Source organism: Bactrocera neohumeralis, chromosome 5 (genome assembly GCF_024586455.1).
Source record: "Bactrocera neohumeralis isolate Rockhampton chromosome 5, APGP_CSIRO_Bneo_wtdbg2-racon-allhic-juicebox.fasta_v2, whole genome shotgun sequence".
In the NCBI taxonomy this organism is placed as follows: Eukaryota; Metazoa; Arthropoda; class Insecta; order Diptera; family Tephritidae; genus Bactrocera; species Bactrocera neohumeralis.
In genome coordinates, this window is record NC_065922.1 from 25,785,295 (window position 1) to 25,801,232 (window position 15,938).

The 15,938-nt window shown below is 35.6% G+C and overlaps 3 protein-coding genes across 3 annotated transcripts; 2 read left to right on the forward strand and 1 right to left on the reverse strand.

The window, feature by feature from the left end:
• Window positions 1-171: 171 nt before the first annotated feature.
• On the forward strand, window positions 172-2,030 carry LOC126760148 (transcriptional adapter 3-B). The gene has a single exon (XM_050475587.1). It carries the CDS (start codon window positions 276-278, stop codon window positions 1,734-1,736), a length of 1,461 nt encoding a protein of 486 aa, XP_050331544.1. The 5' UTR covers window positions 172-275; the 3' UTR covers window positions 1,737-2,030.
• Window positions 2,031-2,443: 413 nt separating this feature from the next.
• On the reverse strand, window positions 2,444-5,323 carry LOC126760145 (transcriptional protein SWT1). Its single transcript, XM_050475583.1, has 6 exons — window positions 4,999-5,323; window positions 4,001-4,936; window positions 3,762-3,929; window positions 3,421-3,690; window positions 3,189-3,344; window positions 2,444-3,094 (listed from the first exon to the last, which is right to left on the reverse strand). Exons 1-6 carry the CDS (start codon window positions 5,195-5,197, stop codon window positions 2,895-2,897), a joined length of 1,929 nt encoding a protein of 642 aa, XP_050331540.1. The 5' UTR covers window positions 5,198-5,323; the 3' UTR covers window positions 2,444-2,894.
• Window positions 5,324-6,026: 703 nt separating this feature from the next.
• LOC126760149 (3-hydroxyacyl-CoA dehydrogenase type-2) lies at window positions 6,027-7,323 on the forward strand. The gene is made up of 2 exons (XM_050475588.1): window positions 6,027-6,174; window positions 6,365-7,323. Exons 1-2 carry the CDS (start codon window positions 6,166-6,168, stop codon window positions 7,121-7,123), a joined length of 768 nt encoding a protein of 255 aa, XP_050331545.1. The 5' UTR covers window positions 6,027-6,165; the 3' UTR covers window positions 7,124-7,323.
• The last annotated feature ends 8,615 nt before the right edge of the window (window positions 7,324-15,938 follow it).

Consider the following 15,938-nt stretch of genomic DNA (forward strand, 5'->3'; position numbering starts at 1 on the left):
TCTGATTACACATATATTACTTCATTAAATAAAAAAAAAATATTATTAAAAATTTGCATTAATTTAAAAAAGTAAAACAAAAATTTTAAAACAAACGTTATTATTAAACGAGCAACACTCTCAACATGTGTAAACAATATGGTTATTATAGTTGGCAACGCGACCATTGACAACTCAGAATAAAATCATTCTCAATCAATACAACGTAAATTGTGAGAAGACTGCAATAAAAACTTTTAATTAAAATAAATTTTTGGCACAAATATCCGCAAAATATGGCAACAAGTAATACAAAAGGAGTTAAGGCGTCAAATTTCGGCGCCAGCTCATCAGGTGGTGGTAACAGAACTGGTGGAAAAACCGGCCCGGTTTCGACAACGTCTCAGCCTGATGCTGACGCCAGTAGCGTTGGCATAAACATACCACTAATAAAAACTAAAGACAACAATAAACAACTACCGACATATCACGCGGCGCTGCAACGTTCAGCCGATGACTATTTGGCGGCAGAGGAATTAGACAATATACAACTAGAACTTGAAACATTGCTTTCGAGTGTTGCCCTACGTTATCGCGTACTCAAGTCAGAATATGAGAGTTTGGACAAAGATGAACGACGAAACGAACGCCGCACGAAGCATGGTGCTAGTGGCGAAACACAAACAGCCAATGTAAATAGCTCGTCCAGCGGTAAACGTAAGCGTGAGGAAACATCAAGTGTACGTAAACCCAAACACACACCCGCCTCGTCACTAAAACACACAAAACATGCTAAAAACAGTCCAGTTGCGCCGAATACTGATGACAGCATGGACTATGTACCACCGACCGGTTCTCATGGTCATGGACAAAATCGTGATCATCATCTGCAAAAAGTCACACTACCCAAAAATGATACGCCAAATAAATTTTGGCTTTCCGTCGAGCCATATTGTATGCCATTAACAAATGAAGACCTGCGTTTGCTTGATGATCTCCTGGAACAGTATTCTGGACCACTAGTGCCACCTATACCCGAACTGGGACCGCATTACTCAACAATATGGGCTACGGAAGATATGAAGGAAGTGCAACAAGCTTCAAATCCCAACACTAATTCAAATCGTTTAAAACCGCAAAATAATGCTGCAAGTGGTATGCTTAAAAAAGCTGAATCCATGATGGATGAGTGTGTTACTGGGCCTTTGACACAACGTTTAGTGTCGGCGTTATTAGAAGAGCAGTTGATACAAAATCCCAGCGAACTAGCGGCATCGGCCGTGGCTGATAGCAGTAATAGCAGTAGTGAAAATACACACTCCTCCGCTCAAATGAATTTCCGTTCGCTGTCATTACTACGCAATTGTATTGATATTGAAAAACGTGTCAAAAGAGAACTAATCGAGCAAGGTATATTGGACTTGAATGACTTTCCAAATAATGATGAAGATGAAATACATGCGGAAATAAAACGTTTAATTTCCGAATTATCAGCAATAGCTGAGTACAATGGGGCTGCGTTGAAAAGGCTACATGAGTCTGCCGCTGAGGAAATAAAGCGTTTGGAAATCAAACGTAAACTCGACACGGTTGACCAAGAAATACTCGAGGCTTATAAACGCACAATGCAAAATAAAGCCAAACGTAAGCCGATTAGCTTTGAGGAACAGCAGGAAATACATCGATTAACAGCTGAGCAAAAAGCACTGTCCGATCAGCTCGAACGTTTACAGGCAAATTGTTTTCTATACGAATAGTTTTGGGCCACCACTGGTGGAGAGCAAACACCATCAGAACCGCGCTTGACAAGTGCAACACCTGAACGCTCTATACTAGTGGCACTTTTAAATGAAAATTAGTATAAACACTTAACACAATTTAATAACTTTATAATATAACTCTTCTTATTAAAAAAAATGTTGCTGTATTTAAAAATATGAAATGAAATTCAAACTCACCGCGGTATAAGGAGTGACCGCACCTCTGCACTGTACAACAAATAAAAACGTAATAAAGAGACCTAAATGCTGAAATACTGAAGACTACAGAAACTGGTAGTTTTATTAATTGTCTGAAAACGAAGATGTTCAAAATAAATAATTATTGTTAATCCGTGTGGTTGCTCGGATATAGCTTTACGGTTACAGTGCTGTTATTTAGATGAGGCACGCTTAAATTAAATTTTAACAAATACTTTTCTAAATAGTCGGGAAACCATTTTTTGGCTTTGAGTGAGTAATTGAAAATTTTTAAAAAATCTTCACTGATAATGATAACAGTGAAGTTTGTACATCTTAAAAAATTATTTGCTCTGAAAAATATTTTTCACCGCCACTGTACCTGCCGTGCAATTTGTTTAAACAGTGTACGAAATTCTTGTGTAAATATTTGTTGTGTCCGCATCTTACCGGCCAAAGATATAGCTGGCCCATAAAATCTAATTCATTTAAATATACAGTTACTTGGGTATTAAAATGGATTTTGCTTGCATTGGAAATTCTTCAGATTTATTGAAAAAATATTAACGTAATTTTCGTTCCATACGAGTATAAAAATATCAATTCATTTACATATTTCAAATGTAACTTCCGCGAATACTTGTAACAAGTTTACAAACTAAATTTAGTACTAAACTATTATTTATTATATTATTCTATGTAATGTTATGTTTTTTTCGCCATATCACAAATTGTTCAAAAATACTCAGCGAAACAAAGTGATGTTGCGAGTGATTGAGAGTATCGCTTTTAAAATAGTTTACGTTCTACGTTACACGAATTGAATTTATATGAAACTTAAACGTCTAGCATGGCAGTATATCACTAGTTAAGCACATTTGTCAGACATAACGTCGAACACAACAGCTTATTTTTAAATATCAAATTAATGTCAATTTAAATATGCAGCTGTCGCCATTATGTATGCTTCGCTAGAAGATCCGATTTTGTCGACACTAAAATATTATTACAAATAGCCTTATTACGCAAGTTTATATCCTCAGTTAATAAGATAACATGATCAATTTGCTGTTTGACTTGTAAACAACAGTTGATTATGCGATCGTCTGGCGAAGTGATTTCGACAAGGTGTTCCAGCTCGCTAAGTGCGCTTTGTGCTGCAATAAAAAAAAAAAAACACACTAATTAGAGCGAATATTCACACATATAAATGTACTTATATTTTTACATGTGGCTAAAACTAATATTTACCTTGTAAATGTTTATTCTTTGTTTCGAATTTGGAATTAAGGTATTTGATAGCGCGTACTGCCAGCACTTTGGTGCCATCGCCCACCGCAAATTGTTTTAATTTGTCTAGCTCTTGTAGTACACTATACGGTATATACAGTATGGTACCGCCGGTATCTAATTGAAAGATGGAGAAGGTCGTTGAGTCATTTATGCACATTACTAATATTTGTTTACTAGTTTTGCTACTAACCGCACAATTTCATATGGCATAACTCTTCAAGGAATGCTAAATGTTGCAACAACACGTTTGTATCCAAAACAAAATAATAATAATCATTAAGCCATCTGCCAATTGTACCTGCCGCAGCAACTTTCTGTTCTACGGCGTAACGTAGTAGATTTTCATTGACGGTGCCATAGTATTCGCCCATGGTTTCAGCTTGTTGATTGCTGGACTCATTGCTAGATAACTCAATTGTTTCCGTTTTCATCTCTTCAATTGGCATCCAGTCCATTGGTTCTAGAAACATGTGAAATAAAAATATATTTAAAATATTAGTTTATTTAAAAAAATTTCTAAATTGTACGCACCATCTATATTTTCAGTACTTTCGTCCGCCATCGTCGTGTCGCGTAGTACACACGCTAAAGCTGATGAACACGCTGATGCGCATAGGCGCGTTGGGGTAGACATTTTTTGGTCACTTGAGAACGCTTGTTGGGTAAGTGAATTACGTAAACGTTCTAAGCGCGAATTAGCTTGAATGCAAGGATATTCCAAATTAGTTAGAACTGAATTTATGCATACCTAAAGACCAATTGAAGCTTACCACTTCCCTGCGGGTAGGCAGGCAAGGCACGATTAGGCGATGCATATAACTGTGACGGCGGCAGTGTAGTTAAGGCGATTGCTTTAAAATCCACAGTGGCATCGCCATTAGATGGCGTTGCGGTGCCTTTCATTACAATGGTCATCGGTGCATTAGATATGTCATTACTATTGTTGGATATATCACTTTCGCTCCCATCCTCATAGGCGTGGCGATTTTCAGGTTCCCTAATTTGAACTGTTAAATTTGCAGAATTTTGTGCTCCACTTGGTTTTTTTGGTATTTTAAAACTATTTGGCTTGATACATGGTTTTAATGGTTTTTGGCTCAAAGCGTTTTTGGCGTTGCAATAGCTGTTGAAGGTACTCTTGCAAATAGCTTTTATTTTGTTTACAATGCCGCTACCAATACCACTTACAACAGCAGTTTGCTTGTGGGAAGTCGCCTCATTTTTTGCGTCTTCGGTGTTTGGTGAATCTTTCTCTTTGAGGGGCAGGTCTTGATTTGAAGGTTTTTTTCGTTTCATCGCCGTATCGACTGTTGCTTCAGCGGATGTACGTTTTTTGTTTTGAGTTTTTGATGACTTTTGTTTTGATTTATTTATGGTGGTATTTATTTGTGATGAGCTGTTGTTTGTTCGCTTATCGGTTTCTTTATTAACTAATAAAGCATCTTTGCTTGTTGATGGCTGACAATCCTTTCTGGAATCTGTTGGTGTAATAACTGTTGTGGATTTTGTTCTTGGAGTTTTATTCTTTGTCTCCTTAACCGCAACACTCTTATTTTCTTTGCTTATTGTTACAACTTGTTCTTGACTACGTTGTCGTCGTGTACTATGGCTTTGCTTCTGTGCTAATTTTTCTTTATGCTCCTTTTTTAAATCATGTTGCAAACGCTTAAGACGATCCTGAGCTGGTGTTCGTATGGATTTTGCACCTGAAACCAAAAATGAAATGTTATATTCAACAAAATTATGTTTGTGATAATGTTTCAATTACTTATATTTTTTGGTGGCGATGCTGGTTTCTTTGTATCATTTGATTTGTTTAAAGGCGAATCTTCTTTCAATTCACTGCACCATTTGGTTTCGCCTGTTGCCTTATTGAACATATAATATTGGCCAGGCCGTTGTTTGGACTGACATTTTATCCATTCGTCCGTTTTGGACTTGCTATTTCGTAGCTGACGCTTTTCCATTGCTTATTGTTGTTAGGAATCCTTGAAAATGCATAAAATAATTTACAAAATATAGATAAACCGTGTGGAATTTATTTTTCAGCAATTTGTTTGAATGGGAAACAATTTTTTCACAGCTGACAGCTGACTCACTTAACCCTTATGTGTACAAAAAATAGTGACTCAAGAGAATTCATGAATTTGATCAGTTTGAATTAGTGCAACATTAGCTAAATTTTTATATTTTTTCTCGAGAATATTAAAAAATAATATTGTTTGGTAAATAAAAACAATAAATATATGCATATAAATACTTATTATACATATATGAACATAAATAATACAAATTCACCGCATATGTATATATGGATTAATATAATAGAAAAACATAAAAAACAATAAAAAATTGCTTGGATTTAAATTGTTTAAGGAGGTAGGATGTATTACTTAAAGACAATTGAAGTTTTTTGTTTTAAAGTCTTATTAAAATAAGAAAAAGCCTCAACTTCGGCTGCATCGAAGCTTTTATACGCTCCACAAGAAAAGTTTTTATAAAAAAACTTTATTTTGGACATACGGACCGATTTCTATACATATAAATATTTTATTTCTTTCTGTGTGTTACAAACTGCGTTCCAAAGTTAATACAGGCTGTTCAGGGTATACAAAATTCGAATGTTTATTTTTCATTATTTTTTTTTTTAAATACGTAAACAAAACAAACGAAAGTCCAAAGGGCGAACTCATTTAAGAGCTGATGACGCATTATTAATTAAATTTCAGTTAGACCTTTAAAATGCAACCCTGCACTGGAAAGAATTGCTGCCATTTTAGAACACTGATATGCTCTAATTGGATTCTCACTGCCAATTGGTTTCAATTGACTGCAGGAGCAACCGGTGTTTTTCCAAAATATCGTCGTATCTTTTTATAAACAGTTGTTTTCAACACAAAGAAGTCATTTTTAATATTTACACAGAACAAGCAACATGATTAAGGCAAGTACAATAATATAAATAGCAACGTAGGTCTTGCCTTTCGCTGTCCGGTAAACAAAGTCCAAAGTTCACCTCCCAGTGGGGGTGCGTACGTATATGGCTTTACCACGCACATACACTTGATTTATTATACAATCGTTACCGTCAAATCAAATCGCGTTTACTGATAACAATTCATATATTCTTTTAGAACGCCGTATCTCTTGTAACTGGTGGTGCATCTGGTTTGGGTCGCGCTACGGTTGAAAGATTGGCACGTCAAGGCGCTCGTGTTGTCTTGGCCGATTTGAGCAGCTCGAAAGGCAGTGAAGTGGCACGAGAGATTGGTGATAATGTGATTTTTGTACCAGTCGATGTGACCTCCGAGAAGGATGTACAAAGTGCCGTGCAGACGGCTAAGGAGAAGTTCGGACGTCTCGATTTAGCTGTGAACTGTGCCGGCACAGCTACGGCTGTCAAGACTTATAACTTCAATAAGGATGTTCCTCATCGTTTGGAAGATTTTACGCGCGTACTTATGGTCAACACGGCTGGCACCTTCAATGTCATTCGTCTAGCGGCCGGTGTAATGGGTGTCAACGAGCCAAATAAGGATGGACAACGTGGTGTTATTATAAATACCGCTTCGGTTGCTGCATATGATGGTCAAATTGGACAAGCTGCCTATTCGGCTTCGAAGGCTGCTGTTGTTGGCATGACATTGCCAATTGCACGTGATCTTAGCACACAAGGCATACGTGTGTGTACAATTGCGCCCGGTCTTTTCAACACACCGATGTTGCAGGCTTTGCCAGAGAAGGTGCGCACCTTCTTGGCCAAATCCATACCCTTCCCTCAACGTCTGGGGGACCCATCCGAATATGCGCATTTAGTGCAGTCCATCTATGAAAATCCATTGTTGAATGGTGAGACTATTCGCATTGATGGTGCCCTCCGCATGCAACCTTAAGTACTTTATTACAAATTAATCTCACCGGTGAATTAGCGCACTCAGCCGGTCATATTGTTGCATTTAATCGGAAACTATTGTTTTTTAAATCTAGGCATAAATATAATGTTATACGTGTATCCAAAAGTCGATAATATTTTTTGTAATATTTCAAAGCTGGAAGTAAAGTGAAATTTTTTCAGATTTTTTATAAAAATGAATATTTTACTTTTTTCGTTATCAGTTTGTCTTATCTTCGTTTGGCGATAAACTTGTTTATTATTAAATATTGTTTCAGTTATCTCGAATGGGTTTGTTTGCTGTTGTCGTGGTGCATTAATTCTGCTGCGCTGCTGATGTCAATATACCGATTTCAATATATTTTTGCACGGAATAAGGTGCTTGACCAAAAATTATTTACCCGAAGATATAATTTTGTTTTTTTTTCTTTGTTATTTATATGTACATATGTGTAGGTTGGTATAAGTGTGTATGTACAAAGAAGTATATTTATGTGCATATTTAATATATCAGTTTATTAATCAATCTGCGTTTTTTTAAGAATGATTTTCAGTTTTCTTTGTTTTGGTAAAAAATTTCAGAAATACATATGTAAAACCAAGTTTACATATTTTTTCTCTATACTTTATGATCTATTTTTAAAAGCAGACGGAAAATAAGCTGCACATTGCATATTTTTAGGCGCCATATTCAAATTCAAAAATGTCTCAATTTTACCACAACTTTTTTAAAATTAGATCCCAAATTCCTCCCTTATGTGAATACCACCAATATGACATTGGAAGGAATGTAGTTGGCAACACCACATCCGCTGCCATACTGTTATTTCTAAAATATTCCAAATGTCGATTTTAATTTTTCTGTGAAAGTGAAATTGTTGATTATTAGTAAAAATTTAGCGCTTAAAAGCTATTAATGTGCTAAGTTTGCAGTGTATTGTAATTTAAAGAAGCTAAAGTCTAAATAAAATGTTTTTTTTTGCGTTTAATACCGAAGTATGCGTACGTGTGAAGACGTGTTAATCCGTGATAATACAACTGAAGCATTGCAAGTTGTCTGTTATATAAGAAACTTTGAATTTATGCAAAAAAAGCTCTTCCGGCCGTGAAAAATCTTTGGATAACTTTAATCAACAACAAATGGAAGTAGGCAAATGCGTTCGTTGACATAACCCCGCACGGAAAATTCAAATTTACAAATGTTCACACTTATATCATATATAAAGTAAAAAGCTCACATTAGTGTATATTTAATGCACGAAGTATGAAATGAGAATGAATAGTAAATAATTTACGGAAAATAAATAAATTTTAGTTAACGTTAGGAAAATCGTTTGTTTTTGGAGTTCGTGATAATTGCTTGATATAATTTATATATTAAAGAAATACCTTTCTTAATGTTCAGTATATGCAAATCTGTAAGTGTGTGAGAGATAAGTCGTTACCTACCTATTCTAATTTATTTTCAAAAACATTAGGAAAATATTATAAAATTTTCGCCGCGATCACAGAGTCTTAAGTGATTTTTAATTATTTGCACGTTAACTATTTTAATTTGCGTCGTTAGTATAATATTCTAACTGTATTATACTAGTGTAACAAGGCGATAAGATTTCGTGGAAAAAACCGTTAATGACTTTTTTGTTGGTTTACAGGCGTTATCATTAATCAAAAATACACAGTGAGAATTGGAAGTGAGCATTAGGTAGTTATATATTAATTAAAAAGCTACAGAAATCAGCAAATTTGTTTTTTTTATCGGTTTTATAATTGCTTTTTAGGGGTTACATGGATTTCCTCGGGTAAAAAACAGCCTTTTTTCAGCAATCTTTTTTCTCATATAAATAGTTAAATATTTTATTAGAAACTTTTATTGTTACAAACATACATTATCTACCAAAAACTCTGTAAATTTTGGAAAAATATATTTAAAACTCGACCATTGCGATGCCATTTCCGTTGGCAGCATAACTCCTTACAGGATCATCTATAGTGAAAAAAACCTTAACAGTAAAAATTTCGCGAAATTTTTTTTCAAATAGTTGTAATCGGAAAAACAAAAATCCATCGTGTAAATTTTTATGAAGTTCGGTTGAGTAGTTCTCGAGAAATCATGTCAACGGACTTCAAAAACACAGATTCGAGAAGAACGCGAGCGCACAAGTTCTCAAGACAGTATCTCCGAAACTTTTACTCGGATCAACTTAAAAATTTAGCACAATATTCTAGAGGTGTTAGAGAATATAATAAGATATTTAAAAAATAGATTTTTTGAAATCACCAGTGTAATCACCCGAAAAAATTTAAGAGTTTCGGAATTTTTTTTAAAGAAAACTACAGCAGCATTATTTTTTTTAATTTTGAGGTTACATTTATTCACAACTATTGAATATTTTTATCGAGTTAGTCCGTTTGTTAAAATTATCCCTGTTGAATTAAGAACGTGCAGAGATATAGTCTTATTTTTATTCCTTTTTCTCTTCTTCAGCCATTAATTTCAAAGTTATTAGGAATTTTTTCTAAAGAGGACCGCACTAAGATACAACATCTGATCAAATATGAACCAGACTGGTAGAATTAACTTTGGTTGTCCCGAAGCGATAATATCCTTCACATATACAAAATATTCCTAGAACTTTATTTTTTCAGAACTTTATTTTTTTATAATTTTTCAGAAAGTTTGTTTGACAGCTATATGCTATAGTGATTCGACCTGAACAATTTATTCGGGTATTAAACCCTTGCTTAAGACAATAGTCTGTACAAACACTTGATTCCTTGATGAGTAGAAGTCGCAAAAGCGATGCTAGAGAACGTAGCTGAAGACAAGGCATGGGTTTTTGAATATGACGTCGCAACGGTCCACAAATCCAGCGAATGGCACTCTAAAAATGTGCCAAAACCGAAAAAACGAAGTTTATAACAAGTGTATAGAAAATGGATTAAACCTTGGCGAACTTGTATTGACTCATTAGCATATTTTGAAGGTGTTAATCAAGATTTGTATCAAAATACGTGAAAATGTAGTTTTTTGTCAATCCGGGTCAATTTTGATCAGTTGGTATACCGCTATATTATTATTTTTAAAAAAAGTTAATGGTACAATACCATAAAAATATTACCTTTTTACAATTTTATGTAATTTTTAACGCATTTGTTATTGAAAATTTATATAACGAATGAAACTGACTCCTCTAAGGTCATAAAAGAGCTTCACAACAATCATAAATAAAGTGAAATAGAATAAAAACAACAAAGATTATGGGGCCACCATCATTTTCATTGGAAAATATTAAAGGAAAATCAATTGCATTTTTAACACTCAAATCCAACCATAAATTCACGCAGCAGATGTCGTAGGTCAATAAATACCATATGCAAGCCAAAATGGAGTAAAACGTTGCGAAAGCAGAGCATACGGAAACACTTTGACCATGGTTGTACGTGTGTGTGTTTATGTGGGTACAAATGTCTACATAAACAACATGGAGTTTATGTGGGTAATAAAAATGCGCGAGCACATAAATGTTTCGTCGAACGCCTTGCGATGTTGCGGTGTTAAGGAGTATGCTAAAATGTTCATCATACGCAGTGTTGTCCTCAAAGATATGCACGAAACCTACAATAATAAAAATGAATGTCTTTATATTGAAATAGTTTTGAATTTGAATATGTTTTATATTTATAATTAAACTAAGAGCTGCCTATTTCACAATGATTGATGAAAAATATCATTATTATTTATTTTTTATAATTTTTACCTTGAAAGGAAACGTCGGAGGCTCTACAAAGTATGTTAAAAAAATCTGATCAACGCTAAAATTTTGCATAAGTCTTTTTCTCCTCAAGAAGCTGCCCATTTGTCAGAATTGCCGTTATCGGATCACTATAGCATATAGCTGTCATACAAACTGAGAAATCGGAGTCAAGTGCTTGTATGGAAAACTTTTTTATTTGGCAAGACATTTTTATGAAATTTGGTGTATGTTGTTTCCTAAGGTCATATTGCTATCTCTGAAGAAATTTTTCAGATCGGCCCACTATAGCATATAGCTGCCATACAAACCGATCGAGTAAAAAATATTTTTATACCTTCTTACGCTATAAAAGATGCACCTGTGAAGGCTATCGGTAGCCAAAGTTAATGTACTTTTTTCACTCTTTACTCATATGATATTCTAATAGCGCTATTTTTAAGATTTCGTGTTTGCATACTGCAAAAATTCACTTATTATTATTCCTCGCAATTCTCAAATTGTTAGTACTCCACTTTAACAAGTTGCAAATGTGTTGCAAACAGGCGACGCGGGCACGCTTTAACGTCAGAACTTTAACCGCATTACAATTTATTTATAAACTTGTTGATTGTTCGTGTCTACATGTTTTCTTCTGCCAAGTGTTTTTGTTGTGAAAAAAAAAATATTTGTTGGCAAATTTTCAAAATAACCAATGCTGTGAAAACCCGTTGTCTGCAATTATAACTGTTTTTGTGCATATTTTGTTGCTGTTGTTGTTGTGTAAGTTTTTTCCGCCTTACTTTATTGTAAATTATTGTTATTGCAGCTTGAATTATGCGCTTGAACGCTGATTATTTGTTTCGGCGAAAGTTGCCAATGTGGCAAGTAGCAAAAAACATAACACGTTTTTGTTATTGTTGTTGAAAATTTTGTAGCCAAATAATAATTGGAATTTATGGCGTTTTATAGACCCTTCAATTTTACTGCAAGGGGTTAAGAGTGCGAACATGTGCAACATGCAACATTCGCAACAAAGAAATAAGAAAAATTGTAAATTTTGGCTGCACCGAAGCTATAATACCCTTTACAGGTGTATTTTTGTTATAATATAAGCGTATAAAAAGAGCTTTATCCTTACTTTGAGAGGTCAGTTTGTGTGGCAGCTATATAGTATAGTGGTCCGATCTGAAAAATATGTTCAGAGATTGTAACGTAGCCTAGGGTAATATACTATGCCGAACCTCGTAAAGATAGCTCGTCAAATGAAACCATTTTCCATACAAGCACATTATTCCGAACGCTAGTTTGTATGGCATCTATATGTTATAGTCGTCCGATCTTAACAATTTCGTTGCATATTAAAATATTGCCTTAGGTAATAATCTGTGCCACATTTCACGAAGATAACTCGTCAAATAAAAAAGTTTTTCATATAAAAACTTTACTTTAGTCATACAATTTGTATGGCAGCTATATGCTATAGTGGTCCGATGTCGACGATACGGATAAGCGAGCAGCTTCTTTGGGAGGAAAGAAGGTGGGCAAAATTTCAGATCGATATCTTAAAAACTTTGGGTGATATATTTGGTCCACGAATTTTCCTTCTGTTGCTTATAAACTTTGCAGCAAATAGGTTATATGTTCCGGGTATGAAAAGAATAGTTTAAGTTAGGCAACTGACAATTATGTCAAAAAATCGTATTTTTTTTACATATGTAAATATATAAATATATGTATACATATGTACATTATACTCACCTCAGTACCAAACTTACATACATACATACACACTTACACATAAGCAACCGTATTAAAATTATTTATTAAATAAGCACATTTTCACGCTGTGTGCAACGGAAAACCAACCGACTTGGGGTTGACATGCCACAGCTCGTATGTGTTATTTCCTGTTTACTTGTGGTGCATGCAACTTATTTGTGCAACAACGGCAAATCGTGTGTGTCCTAGCGGTCGCGTGCATTTTACCACTATCATAGTTTTTTTTTCATTTATTTCGTTCACATTTTTACGTTTTTTGCCTCCTCGTGTTTGTCAGCTCGCTTACTAATGGAATGTGACTCCTGTACATGCAGAGGAACAGTCAACCACACAAAAATGTAAGTGACTGTTAGTCGTGTTAGCGTGCATTTTAACAAAGTTTTTTGTTGTCCCCAGTTGATTGTGCTTTATTTACAGTTATTTGCTTTAAACACTCATATTGAAAACGAATAAGCAACAAGTGAAGTGACGGAGACTCCTTTGGAGCAGTTATTTAGTTATAGGAAATTAGATACTGAACAGCAGGGAGTTCAAGTTTGTTGTTGTTGGAATATTTTGAGATGGTCTTTCAATAGCGTTTGATTTCAGAAGCTGAAAGCTTATACCCTCAAAAAAAAATATTGACAGATAAGTTAGAGAATACTTGACCTGAACATAAACCCCTCGAAGACGACCGTTTTCGAGACACACGTCACTGCCTGGCATCGGAAACCTAACTCTTGAGGACAGAAAGATATAGATCATTTATATGGTCAAATACCTTAATCTAACCCTGGATTTCACTTTAGGGTGAAAGCAGCATGTTGAACTGACCACGCTGGGTCAAAGCTACTAAAACACTTATGGTGTGCATTCGGCTAGCTGGTACATCCTGGTGCTGCAAGCTAAAGAATTATTAGGTGGTTATACACCATGATTGTGCGACCGATTATCACATATGGATCGGTGGCTTAGGACTCGAAAGCATTGCAGACTTCGGTAGGACTTCAACTATCGAAGCTGCAACGACACGCCTGCATCTGTATGTCGGGTGCCATGCGCACATGTGCGATGGCGGCACTTGAAATCATGCTGTATCTTACATCGATTCATCTAGTTATCGGCCAGCTTGCTATACACACCCTGCACCAAATGACAGCAGAAGGTCAGGTAATCTCTTCCCAGCGCATTAAGGACTTAAGTGGCACAATACCGCTGGCTCTTCTACCAAGGGACAGCGTTAGCAAAAGTGTAAACTTCATTAGGAAGATCAAGGTTACCCTCAACAGTAGAGCTGAATAGAATGATTCCGCTCTTCAGCTACTGCTTAGGGATATTACAATCAAATTTCATACCGACGGCTTGAAAATATCGGAGGGAATTGGCGCAGGATCGAAGGACCACGCACCGAATTCTCCATATCAATGGGAAGTTTTTCAATCATTTTCCAAGCAGAGGTCTTTGCTATAAGTTGGTGCTTAGAGATAACCCTCCAACACAACTATCGCAATGAACGTATATTTATACTCAGCGACAGTCAAGCGGCATTAAAAGCTATCTCTGTATACGAGATCAGATCGTTATTGGTACAGGAGTGTATATAACGGCTGAACAGTTTATCAGATCGTAACCAAGTGTACCTTATCTGGGTGCTCGGTTACAAAGGTATAGCCGATAATGAACTGGCTGAGGAGCTTGCCCGCTCCGCAGCATCCAAGAACATTGTAGGACACGAACCTTTCATTGCGGTTTGTCCCCATACCGTAAAGGAGCTGCTCCGCAAGGATGAAGGAGTAGGTAGGGAGGGGTATTGACAACAACTCCAAGCCATGCCAAGTTGCTGTCGCCTTCTACACTGGTCATTATAAGCTCAAGAAGCACTTACATATTTAACACGGGCTTAGCTTCTTGTGCGAATTGCCGGTTCAGCGACATGTAGCCTGAAACTTCAGCACATCTGCTAATTGACTGCACAGCAGTCTGTAGGTGCAGGATAAAGACTCTTTGATCCATGTTTCTAAATAGCGATCACATCGCCTCAATAGCACCTAGCAGAAGCATAGGAATTGCGGGGTAATCAAAGAAAACGATGTGCATTACTTTGATTTTTGACTGACTACTCGTATGACGCGTTTTTTGGAATTTAGTTAATTTTTGAGCGCACAGATTGACGTCTTGTTTGCACAAGATCCAAATCTTTTGGTACGAGTGTAGCCTTGTCACGCTTCGTATAAAATAAACTTACCAAGCTGGTTTGAATCGATCAGTAAAAAATGTTGAGGTCCTCTGCTGTCTCTGTGATGTCAACATAACGATTTTCAAGTAATCTTGCTTCATTTTTTCCGAAGTTATCGTTATTAATAGAGGTGGTTGCACGATTCCCATGAGGCAAGTTTTCATGACTTCACTTCCTTCACGGATTCTTTTATGCCACTCAATTCGGCAACATTTTCACCGATTCCGTCGCCGTGGTTTTTTAATAAAACCATCGAGACCGATCCACCCATTATAGTGAACTTCCAGCTCTTCAATGCAATCGAAATAGACTGCAGTTTTGGTGAAAATGACAACAAATTTTAAATGAAAAAAATATTTTCAAAAATGATCAGGGGAAGCCGAGTTATGGTGAACACCGTAAAGTATTTTTTTCTCAAGACGTTCTGGGGAAAGCTCTGTTACCGGCTTATGCATCAATATTTCTGCATGTAATAATTAGTCTAAATTGTCAAAAGTGTGCATAATAATGTACAAAAGATCCAAATAAAATTACTCAATCCGTATATAAGAAATAAATTCACACAAAAGTTCTTTTTTTACCTTAAACACAATTTAATCTTAGTTTTTGGCCTTTTATTTCATCTTCTATCAAAACAATTAATTACATTCCGCTATGATAAAACTAGAAGAAGTATTTGGAAAGAAAACGCTGCTCATTATGCCAATCAAAACTAAACGCAAACTGTTGAAAGTTTGCTTTCCTTTGAACATGCAACAAACGTGCTGAAACTCATGCATTAGACAGCCGAAAATACGCACAAACATGTTACCAAAAATGGCAGCTATACAATATATACAACTTTAGACATATGTATATACATACATACATAGCAGAGAATGCTAAGTCGGAATTTCAATTCTATGCAAACACACTTCAACGAAAATAACATATAACACATATCAAGTTGAAATACGCCAGCTTTCGCATACAATTCATTTACATACACACAAACATACACACACACACACATGTACATGTGTATTGGTGCTCCCTCACTCGCATTGATTGCAGATATTCTCGCTTATTTCAGTTTCTCGACACTT